Source organism: Eleutherodactylus coqui, chromosome 4, assembly GCF_035609145.1.
Source record: "Eleutherodactylus coqui strain aEleCoq1 chromosome 4, aEleCoq1.hap1, whole genome shotgun sequence".
In the NCBI taxonomy this organism is placed as follows: Eukaryota; Metazoa; Chordata; class Amphibia; order Anura; family Eleutherodactylidae; genus Eleutherodactylus; species Eleutherodactylus coqui.
This window is the reverse complement of record NC_089840.1, coordinates 80,695,454-80,716,385: the sequence shown is the minus strand read 5'-3', so window position 1 is coordinate 80,716,385 and position 20,932 is coordinate 80,695,454. Positions and strand designations below refer to the sequence as shown.

The 20,932-nt window shown below is 45.8% G+C and overlaps 1 protein-coding gene across 1 annotated transcript in view; it reads left to right on the top strand.

The window, feature by feature from the left end:
- The first annotated feature begins 1,607 nt into the window (after nt 1–1,607).
- Nucleotides 1,608–20,932, top strand: part of LIMK1 (LIM domain kinase 1) — a 101,218-nt gene continuing 81,893 nt past the window's right edge. The window contains exon 1 of the mRNA XM_066599733.1: nt 1,608–1,783. Within this exon, the coding sequence (XP_066455830.1) occupies nt 1,726–1,783 (58 nt within the window). The 5' untranslated portion in view covers nt 1,608–1,725. The remainder of the gene's footprint in view (nt 1,784–20,932) is intronic.

The following is a 20,932-nucleotide window of genomic DNA, read 5'->3' as shown; positions in this document are numbered from 1 at the left end:
ACCCCTTACTCTTTGTGTATTTTCCTCTAGGGAAGGGTTAGTGTCTACATGCCCCCCTCACCACCCACCATGCAGGATCTGTGAGGACGCATCCCAGAAGCCATTGCATCAGTCAGTCATGATACCTACAAAGTGTACAGCAGGAACCTGACTACAGGCCCCATGTGACAAAGGGGTCACATTGAACATTTCTGTTTCCATTGATATTCCGGGGAAGCCCTGGAAAAAAGCCCTGCCCTCCATCTCCCCAATCGTGGGGAGATATGTATCCTCCTCTCTCTGGGAGATTCCAAAGCTCTTTCGCGATCTTCTCCCATTGATTTCAATGGGGCCGGCATTGCTGCTGCCGCCAGCCTCGTTGACAACAATGGGCGATATCGCAGTTTTTTATCGCAACTTGAAGTGAGTGAAACCATTGAAATCATTGGTTTCAAAATCATGCGTTTTCACTCACTTTCGCAACGCTGAAAAATCAGGCTGCATTCACATAAATGTATTTACGCAGCATATTATGCACAAAACATACGCAGCCAGTAGAACCCTTTAATTTCAACAAGTTTGTTAACATAGGCGTATTTTGCACGCACATTTTGTTTGTGCAGTAATATATATACATATATATATATATATATATATATATATATATATATATATATACACACACACACCGTGTTTCCCCAAAAATAAGACAGTGTCTTATATTAATTTTTGTTCAAAAAGGTTTAACTTTTTTACATGTATAGCTGCCTGGACACTATTTAAATTGACTTTTTTAATGAACTGTTAGCAGGGCTTAATTTTGGAGTAGGGCTTATATTTCAAGCATCCTCAAAAAGGCTGAAAAGTCATTTTGCATCCTCAAAAATTCTGGAAAATCATGCTATGTCTTATTTTCAGGGTATGTCTTATATTCAGGGAAACAGGGTATATATATATATATATATATATATATATATATATATACCATATTCTATTGTCCTGTATATTTGTGCAGAGAAAGAACACATATTGAACTAATTACACTAATTGCCCATTTCAATGACTGGGACCATGGTTGCATGTTTTTTTGCGCAAGCAAATACGCATGATTTGCGTGCGCAAAAAACACAGTAAAGCATGCGTGCAAATATGTAACTCCCATTGCGCAAATGCACGCAGAAATGCTCTTACGCCCGTGCTACTCTTCTGTCTCAAGCTTCTGACACCAAAATGAAATATTTATGCGAATATCATTTTTGGATGTGTCATGTAATCCATACTTTATCTCGCATGTTGGAAATGATTCCACGTGATAGCGGATCTTCCGCGACCCAGAACCAATAGTGCTGATTCTTTAGCCCTGTGCGGTATAAACATATAATGATATGACAAGGTGGAGTCTGGGGGAGTGCTGCGTACGGGGTGATGTAATCCTAGAACGTGGTAATTGCTGTGCTCAGGTTTGACGCAGCATTGTGGCGAATCCTCAGCGAATGGCTTCTGCCTGATGCAAGGCTGCCTGTGACATAACGCTTCCAGCCTCTCTATAGAGGAGCATCTTTCCCAGGGAAATCTACATGGTTGTCCATCCTCCTCCCATTCGGCTGTGTAGCATCTGTGGATAGCAGTGCTTCCCATGCAAGGGACAAGCAGGGAAGCTCAGCTAGAGGCGGGACACTCAGTCACTGAGCACAGGGACATACACACTGGGACACCCTGAGCTGAGGCCTCACACACGTGGGGTGAATGAGGTTGATGTTACTGTGCTGCTCCTGGAGTGAGGAACACATGGGAGAAGAGGAAGGTGAGACATGATGACTATTCTGCAGCATGGTGCACCTCTACCGGCTGGACTCGGGGGCTATGTGTGGCCCCATGGAGGTGCCTGCAGCTCTAGGTGCGGAGGGACTGCTGCAATGGATGCAGTTATTCTGCACAGCACTGTAGTAGTAGTTGATCTGCACTCTGCAGGTGTGAACAGGGATCACTATGAAAGCAAAATAATGGGGTGTGATCAACTGAATTTTTAGGAAAATGTTCGTGGGAATCGTGCAATTGTGACAAGTACTTGGTTATCTGAGTAGTCACATAGGATATTTTACTGTCACGCATACTGGATATACAGGTTATGGGTTTTCAGGTCACAGTAGATACAAAATGTATCACAATGTTGCAATTCATGTTTTTGTTTCATTTTCTATCTGTTATCTAAACAATGCTACGTAACATGCCTGCTGTGTATGTTTGGTTTGCACTATATATATAAAAGAGCTATGATACTCAGATCTTAAATTAGTCAGAATCTAATATCGTTATATCGCTTGGCTTCCTCAGGGTTACAGATACTCAGGTGTTCCATTCAGAGATGAGCTTTTGATTGAGTTGGAATATTGCTGTATATACAGGAGACTAAGCTTTATACTGTACGGTATAGTTGGGGGTGAATGGTGACGGTAGACTAGCGTACGGTATATATTCTCATTTAGATTGGGTAGGTTATGTGTTTGATTTAAAAAGTTGAATTTGGTAATTGCAACAATGTAACAAGATGGGAGTGTAGAAGTTGCAGCAAGCAGTAAAGTGAGAGGTAAGGTGAAAGGGGAAGCAAGGGTCATATTCTAAAAGGAAAGAGTTAAAGGGGTTTTGCGTGGAAATACTATTAATGACCTATCATCAGTATAGGTCATCAATAGTTTATCGGCCGGGGTCTGCCGCTCAGGACCCCGACCGATTAGCAGGCGTATGCTGTCAGCACCGCAATAACAGAGGTCGGAGCGGAAGTCTCCGCGCCAACCTCCCATGTAGTGGCTGGCTCTTGTAACTGCAGGCACGGCCCCCATTGATTTCATTGCAGAGCTGACAGCTTGCGCCCACACAGCTGATCAGTCGGGGTCCTGAGCGGCGGACCCTGGACGATCAACTATGGATGACCTATCCTGATGATAGGTCATCAATAGTGTTTCCACAGAAAACCCCTTCAAGGCTCCCTCACACAAGCGTATGCACAATGCAGATGTTTCAGCGCAACGTATTTGCGCTATGAATGAGGCTGATTTGCGAGCGTGTTTGCGCATTGTACTGTACTTTTTTGCGCATGCAGGGCATGTGTATTTGCCTGCGCAATGCACCTTTGCCCTGATTTAAATGGCTATTCCTCCTAATGAGTAGAGATGAGCGAGCATACTCGTTAAGGACAAATACTCAAGCGAGTATTGTCCTTTTCGAGTACCTGTCCGCTCGTGAGAAAAGATTCGGGTGCCGGTGGGGGGCGGCAGGGGTGAACGGAGGGGAGATCTCTTCCCCCGCTCCCTCCTGCTCACTCCCGCAACACAGCGCTCACCCCCGCCGGCACCCAAATCTTTTCTCACAAGCGGGCAGGTACTCGAAAAGGACAATACTCGCTTGAGTATTTGTCCTTAACGAGTATGCTCGCTCATCTCTACTAATGAGGTCAAAATGTGTTCTTTTTTCACGCAACTGCACATTTTTGTTTGCATTGCATGCACATCTGCACACCTTCCATAGACTTCTATGGAGACTTTTGGTGCGTAAATGCACAGAAAAATAGAGCAGGCCCTATTTTTTCGCATACAGATAAAGGAGATGTGAATGAATCCATTGAAGTCAATGGGTTCTATTCTCTGCGTGCTGCAAAAACGTGTGGAAATACACCAGTGTGTAAGAGCCCTAAAAAGCATGACGCAGACATAGGTGGAAGATATTGGATGCAATGCACCAATGGGTCCTAATCAATGCAATGTTTTGGTCCTGAATGGTCGCACCTTTATTAGTACTGGCTCATTCACAGCACCGTTTTTGATTTCTGTTTTGCTTTTCTCCAAAGGAGCTGAAAAAGAGAAGACATTGGTTTCGTTTTAAGGCCTATTGATTCCAATAGGATTTTCTAAACTTCAGCTATGCTCCATTTAATTCCATTGTGTTTGATTTCTGTTTTTTTTTTCTCTGACACAATAGCGCAGCAGTCTGCACTATTATTTCTGTTTCAAAAACGGAAATCAAACATCTGTTTTTTTTAACATTACACATTCTTTAGCAAAAAAGATCAATCATCTAGAAGGAGTTATTGTGCTGCAAAACCCGGCATGCAGTTACATCTCAGGCATATATGTAAATGATTACAGTTGTGATTAGATGAACGGTCTTCCCTGGTTTTATTTGTAGGCTTATTCCCAAGAGAGGAGCATTCTGAGAAGTAGGAACCGAGCTCTCCCAGGTTGAGATTTACCACCGGGTATTAGCGTTAGGACCCATCTGAGAGCTTGGTCACCTGGACGTTGGTAGATGGTCAATGCAATTTGATCGAATTATATACCAAGAACCTTGCTTTATTTAATGTGGTTAGAGTATTGATTATAGGTATGTATACCCCTGATAGTAAAATTTATTTTGCATGCTGTTGCCATTTTTGGTTTCTGCTTCTACTAGATGAACGGTCTTGTCACCTGAGACCCTAAACATGGTTCCCTCCTTGGCCTATAAAAAGGCTCTCAGAGGCTCCTTGTGTGTAGTGACCTCTTCTTCCGCTTGTGTAGAGCTTGTTGACCACCAGACACTTCTATGACGCAGAGAAGAGATTTCACCCTGTTAACAGAGTCAAGGGGGCGCATTATTGGGATGTGGGAAGCTGGATGGTCGTATTGACGAATTGCCCACCACCTGGGCCATTCTAATCAAACTGTTAGGAGCTGTTGGGACCAGTGGATGCGTGATGGCAAACAAGGCAACCGGGATCAAGACACCCTCGACAGACCACCAGTAGAGAGGATCATCTGGCAAGCATGAGCAGCTCCAACTGTTTCGTTGTCCGCCATCCAGAAACGGGTAGCACCATCATTACAGCCCCTGTGTCTGTCTAAACCATTTCCAGGTGCTTGGCTGAAGGATATTTGGTCTCATTGCATGTTTTGCCTTTAACATCCACTGTCACCTCTGTTTGCACCGGTGCCGTGAAAGACAAAACTGGACTGCTACAAAGTGGAACCAGTTGTCTTCAGCGACGAAAGTAGGTTTAGTTTGGGTACTGATAACGGCTGCCTTCATGTTTGGAGGACTACAGAAAAACGCTTAATCCTGCCTTTGCTGTGGAGCGGCACACGGTGGATTGTCTGGGGGCCATTGGATACAACAGTTGGTTACCCCTAGTAGTGGTATGAGGGACAATGACAGCTCAGCCATATGTTCAGGACATCCTGCAGCCACATGTGTTCCTCTCATGGTGGCTTCCAAGAGGTATTTTCTAGCAGTATAATGCTCGGCCGCCCACAGCAAGGGGGTTACAGGAATGTCCTCACAACACTTCCATGGCCTCTCTGGTCGCCAGATTTATTGCCAGTAGAGCATGTATGGGACCATTTGGGACACCAACTTCAATAGCCTACCAGTTTGCACGATCTAGAGGCTCAATTACAGCAAATGTGGAGTGATATGCTGCAGGATACTATACAGAACCTGTATGCCCCCATGGCTGCCCGTGTCACATCTTGTATACAAGTTAGAGGCGGCACAACAGGGTACTATAGCCTCCATACCCACCTGTTTCACATCTTGTATCGAAGCTAGAGGCTGTACAACAGGGTACTAGGCCCTCTTTGCCCGCCTGTATCACATCTTGTATCCAAGCTAGAGGCGGTACAATAGGGTACTAGAGCCTTCATTCACATGTTGGCAAGCGTGATATTGGGCTGTGATTCATGGATTGATATCACGCTCACCCATGTGAAGTAAACTTAAAAAACAGATCCCTGAAAAACGGATCTAAATGAAAGTAGGTGAAAAACTCTTAGAAACATTAGTTTTTTATTTACAGATCTGTCTACTGCATCCATGGTTTCTGTTTGTTTCCATTTGAATTCTGCTTTACTACCGTATCTGTTCCAATAAAAAACTAAAATCAAAACACTGATGTAAATTAACCCTTAAGGCTCGTTCGCATCTGTACCACAGGTTACATTCCGAGCCTCTATTGCAGTTTCCACTAAATTACTGGAAAAAACACACCACATGCAGCACTATTTATTTCCAGTATATTGCCAGACACTACAATGGAAACCTGACAGTTCCCGTTAAATTCAGTGGGGTCAATCCGGCGCCGATATTTTCCTTGTTCTTTTCCTATACTGCAACAGAATGGAAAGTTATGATGGCGGCAAGTGCCGATGTGAACAAGCGCGTACAATATGTTTGTACAATATGTTTTTATAAATCATTGTAAGATATCACATTAGTATTGAGGCTGAACAAATGTTTTTTAATTCTAAACACAGCTGACGACGGTCCAATGAGCTGAGTGTATACTGTAAATTGATAGATGCTTTGGGTGTTGTCAGGTTTGTGGTGTTTTGAAGACGTGGATTGTGGTTGTGGACGTGTTCATTATGTGATTTAATGTACTTTGTTACAAGACATTGGCAAGTCCTTAATAGTTTAGCCCAGCATATGGTTATATTTAGGATTAGTATAGTGATTGGTGATTACAGGTATTATGGGTGTGGGTGGTAGGTGCTGTGAGTTTTAGTAGAGGTGGGGGCCGTTGTTTTAGTCTACAGTGAAGTGCTGTGGTATATTAGGGTGGTTTCACACCTGCGTCTCTGGGTTTCACTTTCCTGCTGCATTCTGGGAGCAGGTGCAGCATCCGAGGAGTGGGCCCACAGCCGAGGAGATGACAGGGTAAATGAGAATAAGTATGTCACGGTGGCTCTACCATCTCCTTCCCTGGGGGTAGCTCAGGACCCGTCCAAGTTACTGCTGGGGGTAGGTCACAGGGAAAAGTAACCAGGAGTTACCTTAAAGTTCTTTGTCACTCGTGACGCCACCATTCCATCCTCTGTGGTGAATCTTGATGAAGTAAATAACTTAATCAACACAGGAAAACTTTCTGGACAAACCGGGAAAGGTCGGTAATGTCCGTTTACTGTAACTTTAGCACAATTACGCGCATAGAAGGTGGTGTGACAGGGAGGACTCTCAGTGTAATCTGGACAATCCACAGTCCTAGTTATCTACGTGATCCCACTCTCAGTGACTCACTTTCTCTCTCCAACATTTTACCAGAAAACACTCACACTCTGGTGCCCTTTCTCTCTTAAGCAGTGGTCCTTCTTTCTCTCTCTCTCAGTGCTTAGTGGTAGTACTGACACATCCTGGGGAGGGTAGGCCTAGGCCAAGAAGAAGGAAATCGCTCATCTTGCTCCATTCTCCACACACAGACAGATAAATGTCTTCGGGGGTCACTCATGGACTTGAGAGCGGAACTTCCTGCACTCGCACTCTTGGACTGCCTCTTTCTGACTACTTTCAGACTCTCTTGCATAGACTAGCTAGCATAGCATCCTCGCAAACACTTATATATGACATAATCACATGACCTACAGCACGATACATTTCTCAGACATAACCCAGACATTAACTCATTCAGTGCTGCAGAGATGCAATACACATACCAAATGCACACTACAAATAAGACCATGACAAGACAATGGCACGAGACAGACATTTGGAGGGGCCCCACTAGTTCTGGGCTACTACACAGGAAAAGGGAATCTTCACGGCTGAACTGCTCCATCTCAGGATGGAACCAAACAGCGCAGTATGGACTCCATTGACTATAATGGGGTCCCTTTGGTTTTCATTCAGCTGTCCGGCCTGTCAACAGAAGAAAAAAGCACTATGCGCAGTGGTTTTTCTTCCAGTACTTTGAGACGGATCTGATGGAACCCCTGACCAGTGAGTTGTAAATAAGTTATTTATGTAAATGCTAATGTTAGTGAGGTATAGCTATAGAGGAACAGAGGTAGAGTTGCACCTAATCTCTGATGTCTGAGGGGGCCCAAAGGCAACATCCATGTCTGGGGAGTCAGAGTCAGAGACTCATTTTGGTGGAGTCTTAGTCAGTAGAAATATAGATTCCGGCTCATAAAAAAAAAATAATATATATATATATAATTATAAATATAGTATAATAAATTCAGTGCAGAATTTGTTGCTTATTTTCTTTCATAGGAACTTAGGAAAGTTTTGAAATGCCTAAAAATATATTCATTAAACAAAGTATTTATAGGACATTTCAAAGCTTTCCTAAATTCTTGTGAATGGGAATATGCAACAAATTGTGCACAGTTATTGGGTATTTATAATTTACTAAAGTTTTGTGTTATGAAACTGTATACTAATAAGTATATTTTATGTTTTATCTAAATAGCTTGATTCTTTAGTCATACGGCTGGGCTTAAACAACTGGTTTGCCTGTGTGCCGCCGTGAGCAAGTAGCAAGTAGACGATGACACTGGCTGCGTTCCGCCAATTCCTATGCATGACGTTGGCATGCATGCGTGCGTAATACGCGTCAAGATATTGCATGCCAAGATTTTTTTCTTTTTGCGTGCGTATTTTGCGTGACTCGTGTGAGTGGCACATAAAATGTATGGCAAATTGCTACTGCAAAAACTGTGCAGGTAATACACAATGAACATATGGTCGTGTGAACCCAGCCTATTGGTTATAAAAGACCTGATGTTACTATTTTATTACAGCAAATTTATCACTTGAAAATCATAAGTCATAGAGAAGTCAGGGGTTTGGCTTACCGACTCCACAGCCTTGGCGACATCAGTATTATAGTTGGCACATGGTAGGTGGAACGTCCTGTTACAGATTTTGCATTGGGACTTTATAGCTTTAAGGTACACCTCTGATGATGGGTCTCAGTCAAGTTAGTACCTTTGAGGCTAAGTTCACACTTGCATTTGGACATTCTGCATTTCTGTGCCATCATGGGAAAAGGAATATGGAATGTCACCCGGGGATAGATCCATCCAATGACAAACAAATGGCACACGATTGGTCCCATTGACTACACTATTCATCTATTTCATCTGGGATTTCGTGCCAGAGGCTCCCAATGATGTTCCTGACGTGAACAGAGCCTGAGAGGGCTTCTCCCGGCCCTTTACTGTTGATGATGTATCCTCCGTATAGGTCAACAATAGTCGGCAGAAGTCCGCTGCTCGGGATTCCCACTAGACACTGTGGATGCTGCATAAAATTACAGTAGCGTAAGCTGTATGTGTTCTTATAACACATGCTAACATACAGTATGTACCGTTCTATGGTGTTGTAAAAGGATTGAATTTAGCATGATACTATGCCTGGGGACTGATATTTCATGGTTTTCTTCCGGTGGTTAGTGCTAGTTTAGTTGTAACTTATAAAAAGGGGGCCACGGAAAGTAGTCCGACACCACACTCTTCTGAAAGCTGTCTAAAAGAAAATCTTTGTTGCCCATAGGAACCAATCACAGCACAGCTTTCATTTTACTTCAGCAGATTAAGAAATGAAAGCTGTTGCTGTGATTGGTTGGTATAGGCCACAAAGATAGATATTCTTTCAGACAGCTTTCATAACAGTGTAGTGCCGGCTACTTTTTTGTGGCCCACGCTGTATATTAGTGCAATGATAGAAAATGTGAGGGTCAGTAGTAAGAGTATTAGTTAGTATTAGGATATATTATATGCATTTATTTTTCAGTCACCACAATATATGGTGGTTTTGGGGGTGACGTTCACTGTTAAAATACGTACAGTTGAGATGATAATTGAGGATTGTCATGATGTTTTATACAATTTGTAGCAATATAGTTGTTGGTAAAATGTAGCAGGAAAAACCTCCAAAGAGGGATGTGTATTTTTAATGTGAGAACAAATCCCAATAGAGGAAGAGGAAGGAATGATTTATCCTTTTCCACTGTCTGGGAAGCATTCCCATTTATTAAAAAAAAACAAATTGTAAAAATAATAGTAAAATAATTACATTAGAAATATGTGAACCCAGAATGATGACTCTTTGTGTGAAAAGTAGACTTTACTGGGCATTCATTTATACATTATGCAAAACAACTGTATATACAATACTAATATATGGGAATACCAATTAACCAGAGCCAGCATGGGTTTGTAACAAACAAGTCATGCCAGATGAATCTAATTTCCTTCTATGACAGAATCACTGACTGGGTTCATCAGGGCAATGTGATAGATATAGTATATCTTGACTTTAGTAAAGCATTTGACAAAGTATCTCATACCATAGTTATTGAAAAATGACCAAATATGGGATTGACAAGGCAACTGTTAGGTGGGTTCACAACTAGCTGAGCGATGGTACTCAAAGAGTGGTCATAAATGGCTGCACAGCCAGGTGGAAGAATGTATGAAGTGGGGTAACACAAGGCTCTGTCCTAGGCCCAGTGTTATTCAACAGTTTTTTAAACTATCTAGATGAGAGAATTGAGTGGAAACTGATGAAATTTGCTGACGACACAAAGCTAGGAGGGATAGCTAACACTAGGAAAGAGAGAGGATTGGAAAAGATCTAGACAAGCTTTAACAGTAGGCAGCAACTAACACACTGGTATTTAACATGGAGAAATGCAAAGTCTTACATCTGGGCGAGAAAAATGAAAAAAGTACATACAGAATGGGAGGAATTGGGCTAAGCAGCAGCACATGTGAAAAAGACTTGGGTATACCAATAGATCATAGACTGAACATGGGTCAATAATGTGAAGCAGCAGCAAAAAAAGGCAAATAATTCTGGGATGAATTAAGAGAAGCATAGAGTCTAGATCACGTGAGGTCATTATCCCCCTCTACTCTTCCTTAGTCAGACCTCATCTGGAATAATGTGTCCAGTTCTGGGCAACTAAATTTAAAAAAGACATAGACAAACTGGAGCAAATTCAGAGAATAGCTACCTCGATGGTGAGCGGTCTGCAAACCATGTCCTTTGAGGTTGAGAAAAGACTTAATAGCTGTCTACAAGTATCTGAAGTGCAGAGGGATCAGCTCTATTCTCATTTGCACAAAGAGAGACTAGAAGCATTTAACACACAGATATCTTTCAAAAGATTGAAAGATCAGTGATCGTTTTGCATAAAAGTACTAATACGCACTAATTGCTTTTAGTACTTATCAGCTTCATTTGCATGCAAATGAGCTTCTGGGAGGTGTTACAGAACTCAGCAGGAGGTCTGAGCTCTGTAATTAGCTGTATTGTTCAGCCACAGTCTCCCTTGAAGAATTCAGCACCATGGACAGCAGACACAGCCTGTGGTCCTGCTTATCAGCTACTCTGGTGAACACCGTTTTTCAAGCAGAACTGAAAACCGTAGTTCGGCAGAAAACTGAAAGATGGGCCCATTTAGACACAAAGATTATCGCTCAAAAGACGGCTTTTGAGCCAATTTTGAGCGACAATTGTTGTGTCTAAATGGGGCTTAGGCAGTATAGTGGCTGAATCGGTATGACTGCAGGGAGTGGATGATTGCGGCTAGCAGGGATTGCAGTCAGTAGAACAGGGAGCATATTATCAGGCGGAGTACAAAGGGGTTTAGTTTAGGGGATGTGGTATGCCTCCCTGAAGAGGTGCATTTTTAGAGCACGCCTGAAGTTGTGCATGTCAGAGATTACCCGGATAGTTTGGGGGTTGTGCATTCCAGAGAATTGGTGCGGATCTGGAGAATTCTTGGAGGTGGGAGAGAGAGGTTCAAATTAAAGAGTCACTTAGGCCTCCTTACCACGAACGGATTTACGCCGCGTAAATCCGCGGCAAAAATCCGCTGCGTTGCCCCATGCTATTAGGTTCTATTGAACCTAATAGCACAATGCTCAGGATGCGTAATTCCACCGCGGAATTACGCACCGTGAAAACTCCCGTCCTCACCCGCAGCATGTTCTATTTGCCGCGGGTGTACGCGCTGACGGCTTCCATTGCAGTCAATGGAAGCCGTCCGTTCACGCTATCTCCCGCTGCAACCAGCGGAAGATAGCGTGAAAAAACGCTTCCCCGCCTACCGCCGCGCGTCATATGACACGGCCGGCGCGTCACGTGACACGGCCGGCCGCGTCATGTGACGCGGTGGGCGTGCCACATGACGCGACGGCGGTGGGTGGGGAAGCGTCTTCACGCTATCTTCCGCTGGTAAGTATGGGGTCTCTGGGGGGCGCCGTGACGGGCTTCACTGCGGAATATTACGCGGCGGAGCCCGTCACGCTCGTGGGAAGGAGGCCTTAGTCTGACCTCAGAGCAGAGGGCGCGGGCTGGGTGGTGGATTGAGATGAGGGAGGTGATGTAAGGCAGCACGGTGCTATGGAGAGCTTTATGGATGAAGGTAGTGAGTTTGAATTGAATTCTATATTTGATAGGCATCCAGTGATGTGACTGGCACAGGGCAAAGGCGTCCGAGTAGCGGCTGGACAGGAAGATGAGCCTGGCTGCTGCATTAAGGATGGATTGGAAAGGGGAGATACTGGTGTGGGGCAGGCCTATCAGCAGCAAGTTGCAATAATCGAGCCAAAAGTAGATGAGGACAACAGTGAGCATTTTTAGCGAGTCCAAGGTAAGAAAAGAGCGGATTCTTGTGATGTTCTTGAGGTGCGGCTGACATGTTTGGGCGAGAGATTGGATATAGGGGGTAAAGGAGAGATCGGGGTTGAATATCACCACAAGGCAGCGGGCATCTGGGAGTTATAGTGGTGGCACACACTGAGATGGAGATGTCAGGATGAGGCTGGTTGGAAGAGAGCGGATACACCAGTAGGTCAGTTTTTGAGAGATTCAGTTTTAGGAAGAGAAATGACATAGTGTTAGAGACAGCGGACAGACAGTCAATGTTGTTTTGGAGGAAAGGTGTAGAGATGTCACTGGAAGAGGTGTATAACTGGTTGTCGTCAGTATAGAGATGGTACTGAAGGCCAAATCTCCTGACGGTTTGTCCAATAAGGGCTGTGTAGATGGAGAAGAGGAGGGGGCCGAGGACCGAGCCCTGGGGAACCCCAACAGCAAGAGGAAGAGGAGGGGGGTAGAGCCAGCAAAGGAGACACTGAAAGAGCGGTCAGATAGGTAGGAGGAGAACCAGGACAGAGCAATGTCCTTTAGGCCGATGAAGCGAAGCATATTGCGGAGGAGTTTGTGGTCAACAGTGTCAAATACTATGGATAGATTAAGGACGATCAGTAGGGAGTAGTCGTACTCAATTTGGCCATCAGGAGGTCGTTTGACACTTTAGTCGGCGGTTTCTGTCGAGTGTAGGGGGCGGAAGCAAGACTGTAGGGGGTTAAGAATAGAGTTTTCTGATAGATAGCTTACAAGGTAGGAGTAAACCAGGCATTCTAATAGTTTGGAGATGAAGGGGATATTTGAGATGGGTTGGTAGTTGGCAGCATCGGTCAAGTCAAGGGTCAGTTGCTTTAGCAGTGGGGATATGATGGCATGTTTGAATGAGGAGGGGAAGATGCCAGAGGTCAGGCAGAGGTTAAATATAGCAGTGAGATGGGGGATGACCACCGGGGAGAGGGACCGGAGGATGGGTGAGGGGAGGGGGGCGCTAGCGCAGGTGGTGGGGCGAGGAGAGGAGAGCAATCTGGAGACTTTTTCCTCTGTCATTGGTCTGAGTACATACAATGAACAGGAGCTAGATGCAGTACTGAAGAGACTAGGGTCGGGGCTAATCTGGGATCGGGAGATGATTTCCTGCCTGATGTCATGATTTTCTTTTTGAAGTAAGCAGCCAGCTCTTCAGCACTGAGATCCGTCACTGGGAGCTGTAGTTTAGGGCTGAGAATGGAGTGAAAAGTGTCAAAGAGTCTTTTAGGGTTGTGAGATAGTGAGGAGATGAGAGAGGTGAAGAAGACTTGTTTGGCATGATGGAGGGCGAGGTTGTTGGTTCTGAGCATGAATTTGCAGTGGAGAAAGTCTGCAGTTTTCAGAAGGATTGTGAGGGCGATATAGGGTCGTGAATCACAGCCCGATATCGCCCTTACCAGCGTGAAGCCGGCCTTAGTGTTGCTAGTCCGGCTTAGGACTAGGAGGAAATAATGGCTGTAGGGGACTTAGGTGGCGTTCACATTTGACAGTTCGGGTGCATTTTTTGTGTGTTTCAGCAGCAAAAAAAGTAGTAGAAAAATATCTTTAAAAAAATACATGCAGTTTTAAAAGCCACATGAAGTTTTTAAAAACAGTTTACAGGAAAAGCAGGACTTACAGCACACTCAGGGCTCATTCACATGGACGTTTTTTGCCCGATTTGCAGATGCGCTTGCGATCCGCATCTATATATACCCAATGCTTTGCAATGGGATTGGTCACATGTCTGTTTTTTTATGCGGATGTGCCGAAAATTATATGACACAACGATTCTGCGCAAATCGGTGTTCTTGTATGTGCGCTCAATGGGGCCGGCGGCAGCAGCGCCGACCCCATTGAGAACATATACTAAAGATCATTCTCCTCTGCCACAGCTGTCATAGCTGTGACAGAGGAGAACGATGTTCTCCTATTGAATTCAATGGAGCCGGCAATAGAGCTGTGGCAGAGGATAGCGGGCAGCGCTCTTTTTGAGCGTAAAACGCCCGTGTGACCGAGCCCTTTGGGCTGATAAACGCTGCTAGCAGCATTTTTTTAAGCCGCGACGCTGGCTTTGGTCACACGATTTTTTGTGCGCAAATCGCGCAAAAAACTGCCCGTGTGACTAAGCCCTCATAGATAAAATGTAGCTTTTATTGCATTTCCAAAAAAGGCAATGCAATGGGAAGCATGAGATAAAAACAGGAATTCTGGAAAACCACATTCATTTTTTAATATGGGTTATTTTTGCTGTGTTTCAGAAACGCACCAAAAACTTCAAGTGTGACTGTGGCCTTCGTTTCAGGTTCAAAATGCTGACAGGTGCTGTGGCCATTGCTACAGTGGATGGTGCTCGTACGTAGATCTTGACAGATGTTATCTGGTAATGAATGGTGACAGATGGCTGAAGCAAGCGTTAATTACTGTAACTGCACCTAATGAGTTACTCTAGATACAATGAATGGGATGGGGATATTGGTGTAACGCCGTAGTGATCACGAGGGGCATTCTAGAAACAGAGATTAGAAGAGAAAGGAGGCATTGTGCATACATGTCTGGTGCGGGTGTGCAAAGTACGTTGTGATATGGGTAATGTACACTATGTGTCATGTTTTAATAGTACATTACATTACATACCAACACCTAGAATAAGTGATAGAAATTAGCATAGCACTTGCTCAGGGCTCATTCACGTAGGCTACAAAATCACACAGCTGATAGCTGTGTGAAAAAAATTGTAGCTGGCACCGCAGAAAATCGTCTAAGCGGGAGATCTTCTGCAGCACTCATTGCGAGGGACAGGACCATTCACATGGCTGGGACTGACCAAAATATGTGCTGCTGAAGAGAGAGAGATGGGAGGAGTCCCCAGGGGAACCCCCATCATCTCTCTCTCCAGTGAAGGGAAGCCCCGCCACAGAGATGAAGGGGCTTCCCTTCATCGCTGGGGACTCCCTTCATCTCAGCTAGATGTTGGGGTTCCCTGCAGGAGAGGATAAGGGTTTCCCCAGGAGCACAATGCTGGGGTTCCCCTGCAGGGGAGAATAAGGGATTCCCCAGCAATGGGATGCTGGGGTTCCCCTACAGGGATGAATAAGGAATTCCCCAGCTGCTGGGTATTTTATATTCTCCCCTACAGGGGAACCCTGGTATCGCGCTGCTGCGGATTTCCTTATTCTCCCCTGAAGGGTAACCCAGCATTGCACTGCTGAGGAATTAATCTCCCTTTGACGACAGCCTCTTATAGTCTCCCGTAGGAGTCTATGGAGGCTTCTGAGATTTCCTGCCAAAGATAGGTCAAGGCATAAATAATCACATATCGTTCGGTTTAATCAGCGCTCATTCAGTCACTTAGTCAGCGAATGTGTAAGACTGAACGATTCTGAACAATTTCTTGTTTGAACGAGCCAACAATGTATCTGCCTGTATAAACAGGCTGCACAAGCGAACAAAGCTAGCAGTGATCTCACTAGCTTATTAAAACAATAAATCGGCTCATCTAAAAGACCCTTAGTTATTCTAAATGGTCTGTGATTAAAGTGGTAGCGTCATCAGTGATCATCACTCATCACTAATACATCGATCGCCCAAATCCACCAGGTAGAAAGGCGCTCTTACAAAGTGACTCTATGCTATGGCTCATGGAGGGCCTGGGTGGGCACCACCTCTATGATAATTATTTGACCTAATAGGATATATGGTTAGAGGTTATCTTTATAAAACGATCCCTTTAAATTCCATTAAAAGCCCAGAAAATGGTAACTAGCAGAGAGAAACTTTTGAACCAATGAGATGTATCACAGTGCATGTGGTTGTATAATATTAAGAGGGCTTTTCTAGGACTTTTACAACTGCTTTTTTATCCTCAGGAGAGGCCATCAATAGTTCATTGGTGGAGGTCCGTCACTCCGGATCCCCACCGATCCATTGATTCTAGGCCTGTTTTCAGTGGACTGTATCGCCAGGCCGGATTGGTATTACAGGTACAGCTCCAATTGAAATCAATGGGATCTGTGCCTGTAGTAGCAAACCAGGTTTGTGCAATGTTGACAGTGCTATCTGCTTTCGACTCCCACCAATCAACTATTGATGACCTCTCCTGAGGATAGGAAATCAATAATAAAAGTCCTAGATAACCTCATTAAGGTCTAATGCACACGGCCAGATTTCCGCCGCGTAAGACGCGTCGAAAATCCGCGTTAGAAATCCGTGGCATTTCACTGCAGCTATTATGTTCTACTGAAACTAATAGCTCAATGTACATGCTGCGGAATTCCGCAGCATGAAATTACCCGCGGCATGTCCTATTTGCTGTGGGTATACGCATGGACGGTTTCCATTGTAGTCAATGAAAGCCGCCCATCACGCTATACTTACACTGTAGCACAGCGGAAGTATAGCGTGAATAAACGCTCTGCACACCCTCGGCCGCTTCATATGACGCTGCTGACGGGTCATGTGACACCACCGGCGTGTCATATAACAGTGTGCATGCGCGCTGAAGCATCATACGGGACTTCGGGCAACGGATCCGGAGGTAAGTATGGGGTCTTTAAGGGGGCACCGTGACGGACTCCGCTGCGATATTCCGCTTGCGGAGCCCGTCACAGCCATGTGCATAAGGCCTAATACAACCCCATGCACGGTGATACAGCTAATTGGTTCAAAACTTTCCCTCTGCTGAACAGACCCCCACCAATTAACTATTTATGAACTATCCCAAGGATAGGTCATTAATAGTAAAAGTCCCAGACAACCCCTTTAAGTTCGTCACTCTGTTTTACATTCTCCTATTTTTCAGTATTTGCAGTGTAGTTTTTGGCAAACATGTATTCGATTACTATATTTCTTCACTTTGCTCTTATTACTATTTTGGCAGCCCTCCAGGGTATAAAGTAAATGCCCAGTGCAATCTGCAGTGCGGTTCTTGACATCCAAAATATCAGAACTCCAAAGGAATTACTGTATAAAGTCAGTGGGGTCTGTCAGGATTCATTGGCGTACATTTGTAAATGGATCTGGCACAACCACTATGGCTCTGTTATAAACAGAAGTCATGACTTATGTGTGAACAGAGGCTAAGGGTCCGTTTGGACAAGCCGATTTATCATTTGAACCAGCGAACAACGTCAGAGTTCGCTCACTCACTCATGCAGCCTGTTTATACAGATGGTTGGCTCATTCAACGAGAAATCGATCAGTCTTATACATTCACTGTATAAGTGAATGAGAAGGATTGTTCTACTTCAAACGGATGCATTCCCAGGTTCTATCAGAGCTACCAACATGTTTTAGGTGTCATTTAAAGCCAAGATTCCTGGCTTTAAGTGACACCAAAAGTATGTCGGTACTGCTTACAGAACCTGCAACCACTTGAAGTGGGGTTGGGAGTATTAAATTTACAGCTGTCACTTTTCAGTCAGTGTGCAAACCCAGAGAGGGAGGGGAAGAGGAAGACAGGTAGGCAGCATAGAAGATTTGTGGCTCCCTTGATTATGTGTTCAGCTCTCTAGTGCTGTGAACCAAAGAATACACATCTACCCTGCATTTAGAGATATTGCTAAAGCAAATGAAACTGTTGTATGCCAGGTGTACCACCTATAAAGCAGGGATTTGTAGGATGACCATCCGTGTGTCCTAAGTAGAGTAGAATAGGTTCTGTGGTCACCTTGAAGCTCTTTTACTGTGTATCGATAGGAAGATAGGAATTTATATGATTGGTATATTATTGCCTTAAGGCCTAATGCCCACGGACGGATTTCCACAGCTATTAGGTTCGATTGAACTTAATAGCTTTTCGCTTTGCAATGTTCACGCTGCGTAATTCTACTGAAAGAAATTGCGGCATGTTCTATTTTGCGTCACTGCCCACCACCAGTGTGTTATTCGCTGCACTGCGCATTCACGATGGCTCGCTGGACGGTACTCTCATGGCAAATCCGGAGAGGTATGGGGTCTTTGTGGGGCACCATGTTGGACTCTGCTGCGATATTATGCTGGGTGAGTCTGACATGGCCGTGGGCAGGAGGCAAATGGCCAGCCCTATCACAGCAAAAATTGCTGTGTATGAAAACATCCATAGGCCAGCTTCACACAAGGGTATCACGGGTGCATTAATATGCCAGTGTGTCCCAGTGCAATCATGGGTCTACTGACCAAAACCCAGAGCATTATGGGGATGTATGATTCTTACCTTCAGGTCAGTAAAGCAGCGGTCGGGCACTCATCCGTATTACTGGCCTAATGGTGGGTTCACAAACTATCCACCCCTGTCCATGCACGTCTGCCTTGATGAGTGATGCTAGAGAATTGTTTTCAGTCTCTTTAGTTGCACTATTTATGTCAGTTGTAGTTTTCCCTGGAACCAGCTGAGTGTGCCTGAGACATATTCACATGACAATGATCATACATGACAAGTTACCTAAAACCACGTCTTTGCTTTGACGGTGTGCTCCGGTACATGCACCAGCTAGACGGGAAGAGCAACTGGTGGGAAATGGCATTGTTATTCTTTAAAGGGGAAATCTTTTTTATTTACACACTTGTTCAGCTGACAGTTACACCTTCTGATATGCTCACCCCCATATACATACCTGCTCGGCCCACCCCCATATACACGCCTGCTCAGTTCACCCCCATATACATACCTGCTCGGCTCACCCCCATTTACACGCCTGCTGAGTTCACCCCCAAATACACCCCTGCTCGGCTCACCCCCATATACACGGCTACTAGACTCACCCCCATATACACGGCTACTAGACTCACCCCCATATACACGCCTGCTCGGTTCACCTACATATACATACCTGCTCAGCTCACCCCCACATACACCCCTGCTCGGCTCACCCCCATATACATGGCTGCTCGGCCCACCTCTATATACACGCCTGCTAGACTCACCCCCATATACACGCCTGCTGAGTTCACCTACATATACATACCTGCTCGGCTCACCCCATATACATGGCTGCTCAGCCCACCTCCATATATATGCCTGCTAGACTCACCCCCATATACACTCCTGCTCAGCTCACCACCATATACACAGCTGCTTGGCCCACCCCCATATACACGGCTGCTCGGTTCACCCCCATATACACACCTGCTCAGCCCACCCCCCGTATACTCGCCTGCTCAGCTCACTCCCATATACATGCCTACTCGGTTCACCTCCATATACACGCCTGTTCGGCCCACCCCCATATACACGCCTGCTCGGCCTACCCTCATATACGCGCCTGCTCGGCTCACACCCATATACAAGCCTGGTCGGCCCACCCCCATATACGCACCTGCTCGGCCCACCCCCATATACACGCCTGCTTGGCTCACCCCCGTATACGTGCCTGCTCGGCTCACCCCCATATAGACGCCTTCTCGGCTCATCCCCATATACACGCCTGCTCGGTTCACCGCTATATGCACGCCCGCTCGGCTCACTCTAATATACACTCCTGCTCGGCCCACCCCCATATACACGCCTGCTCGGCTCACCCCATATACACTCCTGCTGGGCCCACCCCCATATACATGCCTGCTCGGCTCACCCCCATATACACTCCTGCTAGACTCACCCCCATATACACGTCCGCTCGGCCCACCCCCATATACACGCTTGCTGGGCCCACCCCCATATACACGCCTGCTCAGCTCACCCCCATATACACTCCTGCTAGACTCACCCTAATATACACGCCTGCTCGGCTCACCCCCATATACACTCCTGCTCGGCCCACCCCCATATACACGCCTGCTCGGCTCACCCCCATATACACTCCTGCTCGGCCCACCCCCATATATACGCCTGCTCGGCTCACCCCCATATACACTCCTGCTCGGCCCACCCCCATATACACTCCTGCTCGGCCCACCCCCATATACATGCCTGCTCGGCTCAGCCCATATACACTCCTGCTGGGCCCACCCCCATATACATGCCTGCTCGGCTCACCCCCATATACACTCCTGCTAGACTCACCCCCATATACACGTCCGCTCGGCCCACCCCCATATACACGCTTGCTGGGCCCACCCCCATATACACGCCTGCTCAGCTCACGCCCATATACACTCCTGCTAGACTCACCCTAATATACACGCCTGCTCGGCTCACCCCCATATACACGCCTGCTCGGCTCACCCCCATATACACTCCTGCTCGGCCCACCCCCATATACACGCCTGCTCGGCTCCCCCCATATACACTCCTGCTCGGCCCACCCCCATATACACTCCTGCTCGGCCCACCCCCATATACATGCCTGCTCGGCTCAGCCCATATACACTCCTGCTGGGCCCACCCCCATATACATGCCTGCTCGGCTCACCCCCATATACACTCCTGCTAGACTCACCCCCATATACACGTCCGCTCGGCCCACCCCCATATACACGCTTGCTGGGCCCACCCCCATATACACGCCTGCTCAGCTCACCCCCATATACACTCCTGCTAGACTCACCCTAATATACACGCCTGCTCGGCTCACCCCCATATACACTCCTGCTCGGCCCACCCCCATGTACACGCCTG